The 20342-nt window shown below is 44.4% G+C and overlaps 1 protein-coding gene across 1 annotated transcript in view; it reads left to right on the plus strand.

Annotated features, from left to right (window-relative positions):
* LOC123171074 (exocyst complex component SEC8) overlaps window positions 1–19969 on the plus strand; it is a 34854-nt gene extending 14885 nt beyond the window's left edge. The window contains exons 14-22 of the mRNA XM_044588732.1: window positions 7870–8058; window positions 9295–9380; window positions 9721–9916; window positions 10003–10080; window positions 18919–19020; window positions 19116–19190; window positions 19282–19377; window positions 19488–19537; window positions 19621–19969. Of these exons, the coding sequence (XP_044444667.1) occupies window positions 7870–8058; window positions 9295–9380; window positions 9721–9916; window positions 10003–10080; window positions 18919–19020; window positions 19116–19190; window positions 19282–19377; window positions 19488–19537; window positions 19621–19708 (960 nt within the window). The 3' untranslated portion in view covers window positions 19709–19969. The remainder of the gene's footprint in view (window positions 1–7869; window positions 8059–9294; window positions 9381–9720; window positions 9917–10002; window positions 10081–18918; window positions 19021–19115; window positions 19191–19281; window positions 19378–19487; window positions 19538–19620) is intronic.
* Window positions 19970–20342: the final 373 nt, after the last annotated feature.

Here is a 20342-nt window from a genome sequence, read left to right on the forward strand (position 1 = left end):
TTGGTTTAGACGAGACCCATAGATATGGACGGTCAACTTTAGATGTGGAACATTGACGTCATTGTGAGATCATTGTGGCTAGCTGCTAGCCTTGCACAGAGAGGAAATGTCATTGTGAAACCCCGACAACACAAAGTATGCATGCCAAATTGATGAGGAACAATAGATGAGAAAAAGAAGAAGAAAGAAAAACACATGCCAGATCTGTTTAGCTACTTCTAGATGCTTCCAGTCTAGTGTAGTATTTCTTTTCTTTACCCTACCTGCTGTTTCTAGATTTCTCTAGTTATAAGTAGCTGTGAGTAGAATGGTGAATCCTAAATAATGTTTTCTAGAGTGTTCCAGCTATAAGTAGAAGTATGTGAAGGCTTCCCAAAGCCCTATAAATAGAGGTCCTCACCTCTACTTTGGAACCAGACTATGTACCCACTACCTATAATAGAACTTGTTGTTCTTATCTAAGATCTTGGAGTAGATCTTGTGCCCTAGGAGTTCTGGATTGTACTCTTGCTGCCCTATCGGCCTACATTCGCCTCTAGAGCGATATCTAGCACAGCACGTTGAAGCTGTTCCTTCAACACTTGTGCTGTACACATTGTAGCAGCAAGGTGGAGTTGCTCCTCCACAACCTTTGTGCTGCTTCACAAATCCATAGATCCTGGAAAGCAACAACTTCAAGAATGATTCATAGTTACCGGATTCGCTCAAACCATCGTCGAACTCTGATCTAGATCAATTGTAGATTGGGGTTTGAATTCATTCGATTCGTACCTGATTTGCTGTCTGATTTGTGATTGGAGGACGAACAAACAGGAACTTGGGTGTCCCTTGTGTCCTCATTGTTGCTGCCTGATGTGGCACCTCTGTTGCTGCTGCAACTCTGCTATCATCGCAATTAATTGCAGACGAGATGGGAGTAGCAGCCAACCAGGAGCAGCCTGGACGTGCTGTTGGGAGGAGATGGGAGGGAGCTGCAGCCAGCATGGAGTAGCATCGAGATGACACTGGAAAAGATGGGAGCAGGCAGCAGCAGTAAAGTAGAAGGAGCAGCAGGTCGTGTGGCTTGGCTGGAGGAAGGAAGTGAGGAGTGGTGGCTGGTGGTTTTGGTTTCAGCTTCTAAAGGAGTTAGGGCAGAAATGAGGAGGGGATTAATTTGAATGGAGGTCACTATTTGAGCGTCCAATGGTTCTTAATAATGGGAGAGGGAGTGGCACTAGCTGAGCCAGCCGAACTGCCTGATGGGTCATTTCTTTCTATATCTTTTATTTCTTAAAATGTATTTCATCTTTGATTCACAAATAGAACAGAATCTCGAATCCTATGCAACCGATTCGTGAATCCTACGTATGAACTTACTAAATGACCTTATTTATTCTCCCGGAACGCCACCCGATAAAGGAATTGAAAGACTACCCCGGGCCACGTAGACTATTCCCTTCCGCGGACATTCTTTTCTAGAAGGAAAGTAGCAAAGCCGAACGCAAATACACATGCAAATAATAGCCTAGGATGATGGTGTCATTCTCTAGCCGAACGCGGAACATTCCATTGGGTAGGGCTTCCGTAACTAAACCTTCGAAAGTTACTTTTGCCGTTCCCTTTTTCAAACTCCACTTCTTTTCATATAGCAATCCCTGATCAAAGAGAGAACAATATCCATTTCAAAACATTTCTAACAGATTCCTTAGTTCGCCTAATTCACGAATCGGAGATGTATACCCCCTGTCAATTCGATTCATGGAAATTGGTGAATCGTGAATCATGAACCCGAATAGCAAACTGAGAGAATCTGGTAACTGTGGAGTGATTATTGGTTAATGGACATGTCAAAAGAACTGTCGTGCCATGGCACATGGCAATTCTTCCACCTCCAATGCATGCGATTGATGCGTCCAAGCATATCCTTGTGAACCCTCTTAAGCACCAATTGTCATAAGCCTTTGTGGTGTCCTCTTCATTTTGTAATCGTAAGTACTCCCAAAAGACTGCAACCACAGCTTTCACCATCTATTTATATATAAAAAGTAAATATGGTCGTGCTCTCTGACCTGAATGATCTCATCAATAGAATCAGCTGGGACACCATATGTGATCACATTTCCGCACGCAAGTTCCCCAGCCGCATTTCTTTTCTGCTTGAAGTATGGGTCATGGGCCTGTATAGCGTTTTCAATGTGCAAGTACAGCTCCGTAATCATCTGGAACCATTCACGGAAATTTCAGCCTGGCACGGGTAGTTGGAGGATAGGGGTGGGAATGTTCACACCTTATATGGAGGGGGTCAAATCAGCAGGCAAAGCAAGTGTCTTTTGCAATACATTTAACGTTCGTGCTAGTAACTCATGGCAAACAACTAATCTTATTGGGTGAGTTCTGCTAGCAATTTTATAAGCAATCACAGGTAAGCCTTTGTGGTGTCCTCTTCATTTTGTAATCGCAAGTACTCCCAAAAGACTGCAACCACAGCTTTCACCATTCTCCATAAACTCAATATGGTTGTGCTCTCTGACCTGAATGATCTCATCAATAGAATCAGCTGGGACACCATATGTGATCACATTTCCGCACGCAAGTTCCCCAGCCGCATTTCTTTTCTGCTTGAAGTATGGGTCATGGGCCTGTATAGCGTTTTCAATGTGCAAGTACAGCTCCGTAATCATCTGGAACCATTCACGGAAATTTTAGCCTGGCACGGGTAGTTGGAGGATAGGGGTGGGAATGTTCACACCTTATATGAAGGGGGTCAAATCTGTTAAGACTTATAATATAAGTCATGTATACCCCTTTGTATTTATCCCGTAGTATAAGGGGTTTCCTGCATATGTACCACACCTGTACATGTATATATATCGGCCTATGGCCTCATGGGAATACAAGTTGCTTATTCCTAACATGGTATTAGAGCTTTAGGTCTTTTTTTTCGCACACGCAACTCGTGCTCCGATCCCATCTCGCCGCCGCCGCGTCTTCTCTTCGCCAGGCGTTGTTCCTTCTCGCCCAGGCGCCGCTCCAGGTCGGCGCCGTTCCCGTCGTCCGCTCCTCCCGCAAGCTCGCGGTCGCCAGGCGCCCTTCCCTCCCGCCCAGCGCCGCTCCCGCCAGGACGCCGCTCCCGCCCAGCGCTGCTCCCGCCAGGACGTCGTTCCCGCCCAGGTGCTGTTCGCCAGGCCCGCTAGGCTCGCAGCCGCGTCTCCTGCTGTGTGGATCGCCAGGTCCCTCTCCTCCCGATCGTCTACTGCTGTCGTCTACTCCGCCGACTCCACTGGTTCTTCCTACGGATGCTAATCAGGCCGCCAAGGATGCGGCTAAGATTGCTGATGAGGCAGCTGATCGTGCCTATGATGAGAGGGCTTTGGCTTATGAGGAGGCTCTTCAGACGTATCATGGTGCTTTGTCTGTTTACACTCAGTGGCTTGATGATGATGCTTGTGCTGCAGCTGTTCTCACTGCTAGTGTTCTGCCTCAGTTTGCTTCTGAGTTTCTAGGTCTTCCTACTGTCTTCCAGATGTGGACCTGTCTTCGTCAGCGCTATGAGCCCTCTGGTGATGCCTTATATCTTTCTGTGGTTCGTCAGGAGCATGCTCTTCAGCAGGGTGACACTACTGTTGATGACTTTTATGCACAGAGTTCTGCTATCTGGCGCCAGCTTGATTCTCTCCGCAGTGCTGGTTGTCGTACTTGCCCCTGCTGCCAGGCTGTCCAGGCCGATTTGGAGTTTCATCGCGTCTATGAGTTCCTGTCTCGGCTCCATAAGGAGTTTGAGCCCCGGCGTGCTCAGTTGTTTGCTCGTGGCCGTATTTCTCTCATGGAGGCGCTTTCAGAGATTCGTGCTGAGGAGACTCGCCTACGTGGTGCTGGTTTGCTGGAGGTTCCCTCTGTGCTCGCTACTCGGGTTTCTTCCACTCCGCCGGCTGCACCGCCCCATTCTCGCTCGAGTGCTCCGCCGCTCTTGCCCACTCCTTCTGGAGGCTTAGGTCGGCCCCGTTCACATTGTGACTACTGCAACAATGATGGTCATATTGAGTCCCAGTGCTACACAAAGCGGAAACACCTGCGCAAGGCGCGATCATCCTCCTCAGGGACTTCGTCATCTCCCTCGCCAGCTTCAGCCATTGCTTTGACCGAGTAGGATATTCTGAGACTTAAGCGTCTGCTCGCGGCTTCAGGTTCTTCCTCGACGGGTACTGCTGGTTCTGTGACTGATGCTTCCCGCACTGAGCACCCGCCCTCTACACAGTCAGGTACATCCCCATGGGTTCTGGATTCTGGAGCTTCTTTTCATATGTCTTCTCATTCTTCCGCTTTGTCTTCTCTTCGCTCGCTGGATTCTCCTGTTCATGTCTTCACTGCTGATGGTACTCCACTTTCTGTTGCTAGTAGAGGCCATCTTTCTACTCCTTATTCTGTTCCTGATGTTGCTCATGTTCCTCGACTTACCATGAATCTGTTTTCTGCCGGTCAACTTACTGATTCTGGTTGTCGTGTCATCCTTGATGTTGACTCTTGTTCTGTCCAGGATCGTCGCACGCACACTCTGGTTGGGGCTGGCCCTCGCCGCCGTGATTCTCAGGGTCTTTGGGAGTTGGACTGGCTTCATGTTCTTTCCGCTGCCACCACCATCGCCAGTTCCTTCGCTGCTGTCGCTTCTGTTACTGGTTCCTTCAAGCAGTGGCATCATCGACTTGGTCATCTGTGTGGTTCTCGATTATCGTCTTTAGTTCATCGAGGTCTTCTGGGGTCTGTCTCAGGAGATGTCTCTTTAGAGTGTCAGGGTTGTCGTCTTGGCAAGCAGATTCAGCTACCATATTCTCATAGTGAGTCAGTGTCTCAGCGTCCTTTCGATTTAGTCCATTCTGATGTATGGGGTTCGGCTCCTTTCACTTCGAAAGGTGGTCATAAATACTATATTATTTTCATCGATGATTTTTCTCGTTACACATGGCTTTATTTCATGACTTCACGTAGTGAGGTGTTGTCTATTTATAAGCGTTTTGCTGCCATGGTTCATACTCAGTTCTCTTCACCCATTCGTGTTTTTCGTGCTGACTCCGCTGGTGAGTATATCTCTAAGATGTTGCGTGGTGTCCTTGCTGAGCAGGGTACTCTTGCCCAGTTCTCTTGTCCTGGTGCTCATGCTCAGAATGGTGTGTCTGAGCGCAAGCATCGTCACCTTCTTGAGACGGCTCGTGCTATGATGATCGCCGCCTCTCTTCCGCCTCATTTTTGGGCCGAGGCTATCTCCACTTCTGTCTATCTCATCAACCTTCAGCCATCTGCTGCTTTGCAGGGTGGTGTTCCTTTTGAGCGTCTGTTTGATCGCTCTTCCGATTATTCGATGCTTCGCTTGTTTGGTTGTGTTTGCTATGTTCTTCTTGCCCCTCGCGAACGCACCAAACTGACCGCTCAGTCTGTTGAGTGTGTCTTCTTAGGCTACAGTGATGAGCATAAGGGCTATCGTTGTTGGGATCCTGTCGGTCGTCGGATGCGTATCTCTTGAGATGTGACTTTTGATGAGTCTCGTCCTTTTTACCCACGCCCATCTTCCTCGGTCTTTTCAGTGGAGGATATCTCTTTTCTCACTTTTCCTGACTCCCCTATCACTCCCGTCGCGCCTATGCCTATTCGTCCCACTCCCTCTGCTTCTCCACCCCTCGTCGATTCACCGCCACCATCTTCCCCGGTCTCCTCACCCAGCATGTCCCCGGATTCTACACCTTCATCTCCGGTGACTTCTTCGTCGCCACCCCCTGATTCTACCTTGGTGTCCTTCCCTTGTTCCATCTCTTCCTCAGCATTACACTCGTCGTTCACGACCTGTGGATGCTTCCTTCGATGAGTCGTCCTCTTCCTCTCAGCCTACTTATGGCTTTCGTTCTCGTCCTCGTCCGCCTATTGATCGCTTTGGATTTCCCACCGCTGGTGCTGCTGTTCTTGAGCCGACTTCTTACCGTCAGGCTGTTGTTCATCCTGAATGGCAGTTTGCGATGGCGGAGGAGATTGCTGCTCTTGAACGCACTGGTACCTGGGATCTTGTTTCTCTTCCTCCCGGAGTCCGTCCCATCACTTGTAAGTGGGTCTACAAGGTTAAGACTCGCTCCGATGGTTCTCTTGAGCGTCACAAAGCTCGTCTCGTGGCTCGTGGTTTTCAGCAGGAGCATGGTCGTGATTATGACGAGACTTTTGCTCCTGTGGCCCATATGACCACTATTCGTACACTTCTTGCCGTTGCCTCTGCACGCCACTGGTCTATATCTCAGCTTGATGTTAAGAATGCCTTTCTTAATGGTGAGCTGCGTGAGGAGGTGTACATGCAGCCACCACCTGGGTATTCTGTTCCTGATGGCATGGTGTGTCGTCTTCGTCGCTCTCTCTATGGCCTTAAACAAGCCCCTCGCGCCTGGTTTGAGCGTTTTGCTTCTGTGGTCACTACTGCTGGTTTTTCAGCAAGTGCTCATGATCCCGCATTGTTTATTCACCTTTCTCCTCGTGGCCGGACTCTTCTTCTTCTCTATGTTGATGATATGGTCATCACTGGGGATGACCCCGAGTATATTGCCTTTGTAAAGGCCCGTCTTAGTGAGCAGTTTCTTATGTCTGATCTTGGACCTCTTCGCTATTTTCTTGGGATTGAAGTCTCTTCTACCTCTGATGGCTTTTTTATATCCTAGGAAAAGTATATCCAGGATCTTCTTGCTCGTGCTGCTCTTTCTGACGAGCGCGCTGTTGAGACTCCTATGGAGCTCAATGTTCACCTTCGTGCTACTGATGGTGATCCTCTCCCTGACCCGACGTGTTATCGTCATCTCGTTGGCAGTCTTGTCTATCTAGCTGTCACTCGTCCGGACATCTCTTATCCGGTTCATATTCTGAGTCAGTTTGTTTCTGCTCCCACATCGGTTCATTATAGTCATCTCCTTCGTGTTCTCCGATATCTTCGGGGCACGATCTCTCACCGTCTCTTCTTTCCTAGCTCCAGTTCTTTATAGCTTCAGGCCTATGCGGATGCTACGTGGGCTAGTGATCCTTCTGATCGCCGTTTGCTTTCTGCTTACTGTGTTTTTCTTGGCGGTTCTCTCATTGCCTGGAAGACGAAGAAACAGATTGCAGTTTCCCGTTCGAGTGCTGAGGCTGAGTTGCGAGCTATGGCTCTTTTGACGGCAGAGGTGACTTGGTTACGGTGGTTACTTCAGGACTTTGGTGTTTCTGTCACTACACCGACTATGCTCTTATCTGACAGTACAGGTGCTATTAGCATTGCGCGCGATCCTGTGAAACATGAGCTCACCAAGCATATTGGTGTTGATGCTTTCTATGTGCGCGCTGCTGTGCAGGATCAGGTCGTTGCTCTTCAGTATGTGCCTTCCGAGTTACAGTTGGCGGATTTCCTGACGAAGGCCCAGACTAGAGCACAACATGGCTTTCATCTCTCCAAACTCAGTGTTGTTCCTCCACCATGAGTTTGAGGGGGGTGTTAGAGTTATAATATAAGTCATGTATACCCCTTTGTATTTATCCCGTAGTATAAGGGGTTTCCTGCATATGTACCACACCTGTACATGTATATATATCGGCCTATGGCCTCATGGGAATACAAGTTGCTTATTCCTAACAAAATCAGCAGGCAAAGCAAGTGTTTTTTGCAATGTCTACATTTACCGTTCGTACTAGTAACTCATGGCTAACAACTAATCTTATTGGGTGAGTTCTGCTAGCAATTTTATAAGCAATCACAGGATACTTTGATGCAGGGATGCTCTTGTAGCTCAACTCCGTTGGTGCTAAATTAATAAAAATAAGTCCTTTTTTTGCAGTCCAAGTGTATTTCTACTCTCTGTTTTCTCCATGATCCTTTTATATTCTGGCAAAATGCAGGCTGTTCTTGAGAAACAAAGTTATATTCTCCTCTCACGGAGTGATGTTGAAAGTTTAATGTGTCTGGACCCTGCAAATGCTTCTTTGCAAAACTCTTTTGGTCAACTTGATAACGACATTCCAGATGCAGGAATCGAAGTGGAGATTGAACTAAGTGATCTCCTATTGGATATGTGCCCGATAAAACAGGTATATTTTGTCATGTTCAAACTTTTTAGTACTTATGCATTTTCCTTTTTTTGGTGTGTGTGTGTGGGTGGGGGGGGGGGGGGGGGGGTGTGAATTTGCATGCACATGCATTTTAATCCATAAGTTATGTGCTATTATTCTGCTAGTCGATATATTTTCATGGTTTTTTTCTCCTGAGGCATGCACTAACAGGTTCCAGTTGTTGATGTTAGAGAAGAAGATATACACCACAATTCTAGTTTGATCATGTCTTCAAAGCTGATAATGTTCTAGACTTTTGGCTGATACGCCTTATCTTTGAAAGCTGACAATGTTACCAGATTCGCAGTGTGCTCAATTCGCAAGTTGTGATCCATCACTTTCTACGAATTGGATTCGGATTCGAGGGGGGTATACATCTCTGGTTCGCGAATCTGATAACTGATTCATGAATCAGATTACTCTGATTCAGTAGCTCCCCATTTGGTAGTCCGATTAGTTACGCTTAACAAGTTCTAAAAGTGATGAGACATTTTCTCTTAAATAGAAAACCAAAATTGCTGCTAATCTAGAAAGCCCACTTCAGCCCAATAGCCACTTCACATGGCCTACCTTTCCAGGCATTGCCTCTTGTAGAATGTGGAGAAGGAGCGTACCAGCAGCGAGCATGTCCTGGAGTGAGGGTCAGACAAATGAGAGAAAGGGATTCTGGATTTGAATGAATGAGAGATGGAATAGAATAGAACAGGAGAAAAGAGAGGACAAAGATGCATGCAGTGTTTTGTTTTTAACTGGTTGTACAGACCCACGTGTCTTGTCTGATACGGAGTATTATATAGTGAAGATGTACTCTTCTCTCTCAATTACATGCGGGGTCAAGATTGTATGAACCTACACGCCATGGCCTTCTCATCATTCGTGCTGATGTACACTGGTTCTATATATTTTAGTACTGAAAGATAGTCGGAGATGACCAATTTCACACGTTGATTTGATTTGATGTTTACCTTCTCTACTCTGTTCCGAAGATCTCTGCATATATCTCTAAGCACCCGCGTGGCTGAGGAGCTCAAACACATGCACAAAATACAGTCTCATATAAGATACATACTTATTACTTGTACATAATATTTACTGTGGAAGGGACAATTTGAACTTTTTTATTTCAAGAGGTGTTATTATAGTCTTGAAATGTGAGAGACATTGGGCAGTATATGATTATAATGCTAATTGTTAACTGTTATTCTTGGTATGCAGGAAAACTTGATCCATGATGACCAGAAATTGATATTGCTGGCATCTCTTAGCGACTCCTTGGAATATTTAGCAGATTCAGTTGAAAGGTAAACCTATTGTTTCACTCGTTTAGCTACCCATCTTGTTGAACTACAGTTCCATTCCACTGATATCCACTAGAGGGGCAAATAGGGTAGATTCAGTTAGTGCACTAGAACATTGTGCGAATACATCTGATTCCAGTCACACCCTATTAAAGAATACTCCCTTTGTCCCACAACATAAGTTGTTTTTGCAAGCTACATTGTGGGACGGAGGGAGTAGTTAGCAATCATATAATACTTAATCCTTTTTGCTGATCTTCTTGGTTGTATCATCGCTTATGATCTGTCATCGCGAGAATTCCTGTGCTGCATGCTTATGGTTTTGCCTCCTTTGAACTTTCAGGCTTGGTGAGTCATTTATAAGTCCATCCACCATCTCAGAAAACAAAAGTGACATACACCAAAGTCACCATACTCGCACAACTAGTGCAATTCCGAAAAGCCTTGCGTCTCTTGCTAATGAGTACAGAAGGCTAGCAACTGATTGTGTTAGAGTCTTGAGATTGGAAATGCAGTTGGAGACAATATATCACATGCAGGTAATAGTACTCAAGTTTATGATGGTATTACTCTGTTGTTATTGATGGATTTATCACATGTCAATAATTTTCTTGCAAACATTCAGGAAATGACAAAAAGAGAATATGTAGAAGATCAAGACGCTGAAGATCCTGATGACTTCATCATCTCTCTTACAACTCAGGTAGGCCAGCCCACGTTAGTATGAGTACAACTTTAGTGTTCTTTAGAGCCAACATATGATTGTTTTTACTGTAGAATCTTATTACATAGGGGAGTATTTACTGACTTAAGTAAAACAATCTAAAGATGATGCTTTCAACTAACCGTTATATCCACAAATGGAAATAAGTAAGCACTTGCGAAAAGTTACCACAATGCCAAACTGTATATAAAAGAGTAAATTGCACTAGGAACCCGTGATCAGTTTAGCCCTGCAACTTGCAAAAAGCTAAATTCAACACTGTAAACATGACACAGGGGTACGTCCAAATTTGCCAACAGGCAAGCCATAGGAATGCATATTGATTATTTGTTCTTTGCCTGTAGTTAGATCGGCAGATAATACATTCTTCAAAAATAGAACCCTAGTATTCACAGGAATTTGCGCTCAAATAGTCATTATTGGTTGGGTGTTGAGTAGGGATTAATCGGTGAATCGGCCATTTAACTGAATTTATCGGTAACCCATTCATCTAGAGGTTAACCAGGGCCATATCTGCATATCCTAGGCTATATGGCAACATGCAATGTACTAAGGTCCCCTTTGTTTGGGCTGCAGATTCCCTAGAATCCCCTGGCTCTATATTCCTGAGAATCAGCTGTGGCTCTGGATTCCTGAGAATCAGAATCTGGCTGTTTGTTTACCCAGTTATTGGTCAGATGTAGGAGCTATGGGTGTTGTGAAATGTCAGTAAAAAAAAACGGATTATTTTTTCTAGAATTGTCATGATGGTAGGAATATACCATCCGATATATGAAAATGACACATAACATCCAAAATAAGCAACATCCATCATAGTCTTATATACGAAATATATCATCCAAAATATGGACCAACCATCATAGGCTTGCATACGTACACATATCATCCAAAATATACACTTACCATCGTAGTCTTGTCAACTAATATGTGAAACTATACTTGATCTGCCAACAATCCATTAGCAATCGCCTCGCGAGTTGCTTGCATGGTCGCATCATCACCAACCACAATGTTGGAAGCATGGCCTATGGGTTGGGGATGTATGGGTAACTTGGCATTTTTAGTAAAATATGCCATTTCATCTTGAACACACCAAATGCACGCTCAATGACTTTGCGTAGAGATGAATATGCAAAGTTAAATTCCGACACATGGTACTATTGCCCTTTGTATGTAGCTAAAAATCCATCACAATTGGGATAGTTGATGTGGAGTGGAACTCCTAAGGCCGATCTTTCACGATTTTGAGGGGGATCCCAAGAAGAACACGAGAGGGAAAACACTCAAATAGACAAAAATCAATCACATATGTGCTAGATCCACATACACAAAGGGGAGATACAAGATCCAAAGTCAACACAAGAGGGTACAAAGGGTAGCTAGTTCATCCCAATCCTTGAAGGAGAGAGGTCTTGAATCCTTGGAGGATCTTCCCACAAGGGGGTCTTGAATCCACTTGGGAGATCTTCTCACATGGAGGCCTTGATCTCCATGGGAGTAGGGGTAAGTGGATGAGCAAAGCTCTATCTCAATGTTGAGCTATCACAATGCTAACCCTAAAACGTTGGTGGTAGCAGCTTCATGGCCTTCCTCCAAGTACTTGATCACAGACAAGGTCTCCGCTTGAGGTAGTAGCCATGTCTCACATGTGGAGTATGTAAGTTCGGAGAGGAGCGAGTTCACCTCGGCTTCGATAGCCCTTGCTTGAGCTCTAGTCATTGGTTCACGTGGTGTGTGGGGAGACGAAGGTAGGTCCATGGGGATGACCGTAGGATGCTCCGCGTCGTCTCCCCCCTTCCCTTGGGAAAGATCTGACCTCGGATCGAAAATCTCATCACCATGGAAGGGAGATAGATCCTTGACATTGAAGATGTCGCTCACGTTGTACTTGTCGCGTGGAATGGCGATCTTGTATGCATTGTTGTTGTAGCGTGCTAGCACCTTGAAGGGTCCGTTGGCGGAAGGTAGTAGCTTGGACTTGCGCTCGTTCGGGAAACAGTCCTTCTGAAGGTGTATCCACACAAGATCTCCTAGGTTGAATATCATGGGGTGCTTGTTGATGTTGAGCTTGGTCGCGAGTCGTTGTACTTGGCGCTCGATTGCTTGTCGTGTTTCTTCATGCACCTTCTTGAGATAAGTTGCTCGTGCACTCACGTCCATGTTAGTGCGCTCTTGTAGTGGTAGCGATAGAATGTCCTCACGTCCATGTTAGTGCGCTCTTGTAGTGGTAGCGGTAGAATGTCCGATGAGGATAACAGGTTGAATCCGTAGACTACCTCGAAGGGGGACTTGCCGGTAGTAGAATGTCTTGCTCGACCTCGATTGTAGGCGTACTCGGCGATGGGTAAGCATTCCTCCCACTCCTTGATGTTCTTGATGAGCACGCAGAGGAGAGTAGATAGCGTTCAGTTTATGACCTCCGTTTGCCCGCCGGTTTGCGGATGTTATGCCGATGAGAAGGGCAGTTTGATTCCGAGCTTGGCACATAGTGTCTTCCAAAAGTAGCTAAGGAACTTGACGTCGCGGTCCGACACAATAGTCTTGGGCACTCCATGCAATCCTAAGATTTCCCTGCAAAAGAGATTTGCAACATGTGAAGCATCATCTATCTTGTTGCACGGAATGAAATGTGCCATCTTAGAGAAACAGTCCACAACAACAAATACCGAATCTTTTCCATTTTGAGTTCTAGGCAAACCAAGCACAAAGTCCATACTAATATCTTCCCATGGGTGATATGGAATAGGAAGTAGCATATATAGATCATGGGATTGAGCTTTAGACTTAGCTTTGTGACATGTAGAGCATCGGTTGGTGTAGCGTGAGACGTCACAGAACATCTTGGCCCAAATGTAGTTGTTGGAGAGCGTTACGTACATCTTGTTGCGTCCAAAGTTTATCATAAGTCCTCCGCCGTAAGCCTCTTGCAGAAGCAACAAATGAAGAGAAGACTCGGGTATACAAAGCTTGTTAGCTTGCATTAGATAATCATCCTTGGTATAAATCGCTCCCGAGTTTTATGCGGAATAACAAATGAAGCATCATGCGCGTACAAGTTTTTAATGTGCTCAAATCCTATGACATTCAATTCAAGTTGGGTTACAAGCATGCATTTGCGTGAAAGAGCGTCCGTCACAACATTTTCCTTACCCTTGATGTACTTGATCACATAAGGAAATGACTCAATGAACTCACTTCATTTGGCATGTCGCTTATTCAATTTCGTTTGACCCTTAAGGTATTTAAGCGTTTCATAATCCGTATGAAGAACAGATTCATGAGGACGAAGATAATGCTCTCAAATATGCAAGACTAATCAAAGCATACAACTCTTTGTCATAAATGGGATAGTTAAGTTGTGCTTCGGATTCCCCCCTGCTAAAGTATGCTATAGGGTGCTTCTCTTGCATCAACACGCCTCCTATGCCATTACCACTAGCGTCGCAATGCACTTCAAAAGTTTTATTGAAGTTGGGTAAGGCAAGTAATGGAGCATGCGTAAGCAAGTTTTTAAGCTCATGGAATGCGGTGTCTTGGGAAGGACCCCAAACAAATGGTGCATTCTTCTTAATGCGTGCAATGGTGATGCAATAGTGCTAAAGTACTTGATGAATTGACGATAGAAACCGGCTAGACCAAGAAAACTACGCACTTGTTGCAGATTGGTTTGTTGTGGCCAAGTTTTAATTGCGTCACCGTTGAGATGTTGGACATAGGAACCTAAGAGGAGATGGCACACGGACATAGGAACCACATCACACTTCGAGGTGTCTTCATAGGTCCAATCTTGAATGATACTTGCACGGTGTGCTCCACTTGAATGGTGCCGGAGTCGCTAAGCCATTGGACCTTGTAGGAGCAAGGATATCTTATCTTTACCAATTGTAGCATGGAATATAGCTCTTCGCTTGTCAAATTGTGGCAACTTCCTCCGTCGATGATGACCTTGACGGAGCGTCCGTAGATGCCTGCTTTGGTGTGGAAGATATGACAACGTTGGTCTTCGTCTTGTTGGTGTTGAAGTGTCAAGACCTTGAAGACAACAAGAGCAGGGCTCAAGTCACTGTCACAAAAAGACTTGATCGTCTTCATCTTCATTCACTTGACGGTGCATTATCATGTGCTCAAGTGCTTCCATTTCTTTCTCACTCATAGAGTCATAGGTGCTGGTCTCATCCGTTTGAGTAGGTGATGATGAAGCTCAGGGCTTATAGTTGCTTGTAGTAGGAGGACGACTTGAAGATGTCGAAGGTTTCTTGTAGCTTGACTTGTCATCGTTGCTTGGTGATGCTTTAGTCGAGGGAGAAGGCGTCGTAGTCGTTGAAGCTTGATTGTATGAACAGTAGGTCTTGGAGGAATACTTGGCGTACTTGTTGTTGTCTTGCACTTGTCGTTCCGCCTTGGTAGCTTGGTGCACTAGCTCGAGAAGATTTGTGTGCGGTTGGAAATCGGTGATCTTCTTGATAGGGTGGTTGAGTCCATTCAAGAACTGTGCCACATCTTCGGTGACATTGGCTCGTATCATGGCAATCTCCATCTCTTTGTAGTACTCCTCAACGGACTTGGTGCCTTGCTTGAGAAGTTGCAGTTTCTTGAAGAGATCTCTACTATAGTAAGTAGGCACAAAACGCGCTCTCATGACCTCCTTCATTTGATTCCATGTTGTGATGGGTGGGTCACCTTTTGCTTCACGCCACTCAATGACTTGCTCCCACCAAATGAGGACATAATCTTGGAACTCAAGTGAGGCTATGGTGATTTTTTTCTCTTAGTCGTAATTGTGAAGGCGAAATATCTTGTCGTCCTTCAATGCCCATGAGAGGTAGTCTTCAGGGTCGTTGCTACTTGAGAACTTTGGCATGTTGAACTTGAGCTTTTCGTAGCGTTGCTCTTCATTGTGTAGGTGACGATGGTGTTGACGCTCTCGTCTTGGTGGAGGGTCTTGAACTGCTTGCTCCTCGTGCTCTGCTTGATTAACTTAACGTCAAGGGCGTGGAATTCTTGAACGGTTCTTCAACTCTTGGCGCTCCTCAAGGCGTGCGGCTTCGTCTTGTCGCTCTCGTCGGAGGGGCTCTTGTTGTTCACGCACACGGCGGTTGCGGTCGTTGACGGCTCTTGTGGCTTTGCGCAGGGCACGTTGAGCTTCTAGGGCTTGTTCCTCACGGTGTTGTCGTTCTTGTTGTAGAGCGTCGCCGTCTTGGTTTTCTTGTTCTTGGCGCTGTGGAACTTGCTCTTGGCGACGGTTACGTTCACGCTCCTTAACGCGGTCTTGCAAACCATTGCCATGGAAAGGATTGTCGGAAGCTTGATGATCTTGATGCGCTTGGCGACGAGGCGAACAAACTTGTGGGAGGCTTGCGTCCGAAGATGAATCCGAAGAATGTAGGCTTGAGTGGCGCCGTCATGATGATGATGAAGTTGTAGAAGAACGGTTGACCATCAAGGTGCGGAACTCGTCCATTTGTGATGACAGCTTCTTGTCGAGGTAGTCTCTTGTTCTTGCTTCGGAGTGCCTCAAGTCGGTGGCGAGTTGCTCGACGCGGTCGCTCAAAGCTTCATTAGGTTGATACAAAGCTCTTTGCGCACCAAATAGTTGATTCTTGGTGACGTAGTTGTTTGGCTCTTCTTCTTGCTCGTCGAAGAGAGGGTTTGTAGAAGTACTCGGTCTATCCATCGTCTCAAGCAAATATGTTAGTGAAAGAAAGGAAAGAACCAGACCAAATGTACCTTATCCGATGTTGAAGATGGATCAATGATCATCCAATTCGGTATTATGGAAATAGCACAATTGGTACCGAATCTTGTCAATTCTCACACTTACACAAATAAAGCTTTTGGAGTAGCTTGGTGAGGATGGTGGCACAAAATTTATGCAATTGTTAGTAAGATTCAATAATGTTGAAAGAGATTCACAAATTTGCAAGTGAAACACAAGTGACATAACGTCAAGGGAAATATTGTTCAACAAGTCTCAAGTGACATAACGTCAAGGGAAATATTGTTCAACAAGTCTCAAGTGACATAACATAAAGGGAAGTATAGTTCAATAAGTCTCAAGCGACATAACATAAAGGGAAATATTGTTCAACAAATCTCAAGCGACATAACATAAAGGAAGGAAATAACACTTTCATGATCACATGTCTAAAGTGTGATCCTAACACCTATTTCGCTAGTCTTCATATTGTTAAAGAAGCAACGATTTTCAAACTTAGCAAACAACTTGGTTGCTGTGAAGTACTCATCAGTTCCTTCATCTGCTCCACATGCCACAAGTTCTTCCATTATCTTTTCAATTTCAATGGCAATACTATTCTGTTTGAGTTCATTGCGGCATCCTCACTAATCAAGTGGTCAACCATGCGATTGAATACCTTTGAACAGGATTCTTTTTGTTGGAGCTTCCATATATCTTTCCAGGCTCCTTCTTTGCCTTTTTGGCTTGGGTAGTTTGCACTTCTTCCTCCTTGGTTTCGTCATCTTCAACATTGTGCACTTCAGCATGCTCACAACCTGGCATCATAGAACTTTCTATAGTAACATTGATGTTCTACATGATACTCAACTGCTCCAAATTTTCAGACCACATTTACGTAACTGCAAGAAGTCCTTGTTTTCCTGACTGAATAAATTGTTTGACACTTGTCAAAAAATAAAATCTAGTGCAATATTAGCTAAAACACAGTTTGATCTTACGAACATGACTTACTTCGCCGGCTTTTTTCCACCAGTCATCATTAGTGTTAGCTTTAGTTTTGATTAATATTTGTACAGAAACAACCGAAGGATTACGTATAGGAAATGTGAGCACTAACTTCTCATATTGGACTCCTCATGTCTCTCTCGGTGTCAATGTCACCCGTAGGATCACCCAACCGAAGGATTACGTATAGGAAATGTGAGCACTAACTTCTCATATTGGACTCCTCATGTCTCTCTCGGTGTCAATGTCACCCGTAGGATCACCCAACTTATCAACACCTTCGTCATCGGACATGTTGATAGGTGATGAGGAACACTAGATGAGAAGAAAGAAAACACATGCCAGATCTGTTTGGCTACTTCTAGATGCTTCCACTCTAGTGTAGTATTTCTTTCCTTTTCTTTTCTATCCTATCTACTGTTTTCTAGAGTCTTCTAGTTGTGAGTAGCTATGAGTAGAATGGTGAAACTTACATAATGTTTTCTAGAGTATTCCAGCTATAAGTAGAAGTATGTGAAGGCTTCCCAAAGCCCTATAAATAGAGGTCCTCGCCTCTACTTTGGAGGCAGACTATGTACCCCTACCTATAATAGAACTTGTTGTTTTTATCTAAGATCTTGGAGTAGATCTTGTGCCCTAGGAGTTCTGGATTGAACCCTTGCTGCCTATCAACCTACATTCGCCTCTAGAGCGATATCTAGCGCAGCACGTTGAAGCTGTTCCTTCAACACTTGTGCTGTACACATTGTAGCAGCAAGGTGGAGTTGCTCCTCCACAAACTTTGTGCTGCTTCAGGTGGTATCAGAGTCTCGTTGACCCATACTAGTTCTTGCTGTCCTCTTCGAGAGTAAGTTGCAGCAAGCAATGGAGCAATTGGAGAAGAGGATGGATGCTGCTGAACAACAAATCAAAGAGCTGCGTGAAGATCTTAATAGGAGATTTGACCAGCTGGTTGAGATGATAAGAAAGGGTGTCCCCCCTGCTACCAATGAAGGAGATTCATCTAAAGAAGAGGAAGATGTTCATCAAGGAAGAAGGAGAGGTAATCTTGAAGCAAGACCGCCACGACAACATGTTGTTCAACGTGCTTCAAGAAGGCCAATTTATGTTGAGGCTTCTGAAGGTGAAGAATATGATGATGCCCTTGAAGAGCCAAATCTCTACGCATATCGGAGAGCACCCAACCCTACATATGCAAGAGATACATACAAGGTGGAGTTGCTCCTCCACAAACTTTGTGTTGCTTCAATAGGAGATGCTCCTCCACTAGCAAAGGAGGCATGCCAGACTTCTCTCTTAATGCCTTACCCTGAGTAAACAAAGGAGGACAAAAACAAAATTGAGATGGATTACACTGATAGTTCTTGGCCAAATTATCACATAGAAAGGCAGATGCAAACCTTGGGTGGAGCTAGAAAAAGGAGGCAGACGGACAGTAACGCATCTCCACTCTTCAGTAAGAGTAACTGCAACGGAAGTCGGATAGTCGAGCTACCTTGCCATTATTCTTCCGCTACCTGACTCAGGAGGCATTGTATACCATGGGGTTGAACCGTTGCAGCTGGCAGGACAACATCTGGGAAGGTGCTGGAGACCCATGGAACACTCACCAGTCAGTGCAGCCTCTGACTGAAAGACTCAGAAAAGGTCTCGGAGGATCTGTGTTGCGCGTAGAGTTTAGAAGGCACCCAACTCAGTTTCTGGAGCAGCAGTCCAATAAAGTTGGGCTGGCCGGGACACCAGGACCGCGTGGTGCAAAGCCGTCACTCACGGGGGCGTGGTGGGAGGATCGGGTGATCGGATGATCTGGAGCGTTAAATGAGCGGATCGAATGGTTCAGAGCCTCAAAACACTGTGAGAGGATGTAGTTGGCTTAGTTCTTAATTTAATCCTTACCGAAATTTATAAGAGTTTGTTTAGGCTAAATTTTTGAATAGGTACATTATTAAAAGTGAAACAGGAGTATCGATTTGGATCCATATGCATCTAGATAAAAATTCAAGTTTATATTTTGTACTCACACATCACATAGTGCACATTAAGTAATGCTGCATTCTTCAATTTACTGATATTATTGGGCCCTTTAACATGTGCTGGGCTTTACAATGTGACAGATTGCACGTAGGGATGAAGAAATGGCTCCTTACATCGCAGAATCAAAAAGGAACTATGTATTTGGTGGGATTTCTAGTGTTGCTGCTAATGCATCAATAAAGGTTTGTTCCGAATCACTGCTTATTCTTCTTGTTATAAGCCTGTACTGTCAAAGCAGATTCCAGATATCCTACTTACGGTTGTTCAATTATGAAAGGCACTCGCACTAATGAAGTCCATCAACCTGTTGGGAGTTCAACAAATATGCAGAAACTCGATAGCACTAGAACAGGTAGTACTTTCATTTGCAGTAATAGTTTTTGATAGATCAAGTAGATGGCCGATTCCATAGTCACATGTGTAAATTATTTCTCTCTATGCAGGCACTTGCAGCCATACCTTCCATTGATAGTGAGGCAGTCCAACAGAGATTAGATCGTGTTCGGACATTCTATGAGCTACTAAACCTGCCTTTCGAGGTACACTAATAACAATACCACGCACCCATAGTCGTGTTTTTTTTTCTTTTTTTGCGAATGTAGTTGTGTTTTTCTTTGAAGCTTTAATCACCCTATTCCTCAATGTGCAGTCTTTGCTTGGGTTCATTGCTGAACAGGAATATATTTTTTCTGCAAAAGAGTAGGCGTGTCGAATATTTTTGATTTACATTGTCATTTTTTTTGGTTAACCATATTTAGTTTGATGTTACTTTGTTTGTGTAGATACTTGAGCATACTAAAGGTCAATGTACCTGGTAGAGAGATACCAATGGATGCTGAACGACGTATCTCACAGATTTTGAGTCATTAAATTGAATTGGGCAAGATGATTTTAGCTATAACTGGTGGCAGATGTCTCACTGTATCTTTCTCGGCTTTCTTTGTAGTTGTAGTTAATTTTGTTATTTCTGTTTGGTTTTTTCTTTTGATGTCTATGGTGTAGGTAATGTGTTATTTGTTGTCTCATTCACTGTAAATTTGTAGTGCTTTGACTGAAACGCTCATTCTTGATCGTTGTAAATGTGTAATCTTTTGGACGTAATTTTAATAAAATTCCCAGATTCATGTGTTCCGTTATTCAAATTGTTGCCGCCACATAGCACATGGTAAATAGTCACCACAAATGTGCCAATTGTGGCCACGAATTTAAGACCAATTGTGAGCCATGGGCTAGCAAATTGTGGCGAGCCATAGTTTCTAGTTTTAAAGAAAGACACTAAAAGGTACTCCCTCCATTAACAAATATAAGACGTTATAGATATTTTAATATGGACTATATATTGACTGATGAGTGAATAGACGCACTAAAATGTGTATATACATTCAATTCTGAAAAAAAAAATTATAACATTGTATATTTGTGAATGAAGGGAGTATTTGATCTTTATTTTTACCTAATATTAAAGGTAGGAAGCTTTCATAGTTCTTCATACGTCATCCTTTTA

This window comes from Triticum aestivum, chromosome 7D (assembly GCF_018294505.1).
Source record: "Triticum aestivum cultivar Chinese Spring chromosome 7D, IWGSC CS RefSeq v2.1, whole genome shotgun sequence".
Classification (NCBI taxonomy): domain Eukaryota; kingdom Viridiplantae; phylum Streptophyta; class Magnoliopsida; order Poales; family Poaceae; genus Triticum; species Triticum aestivum.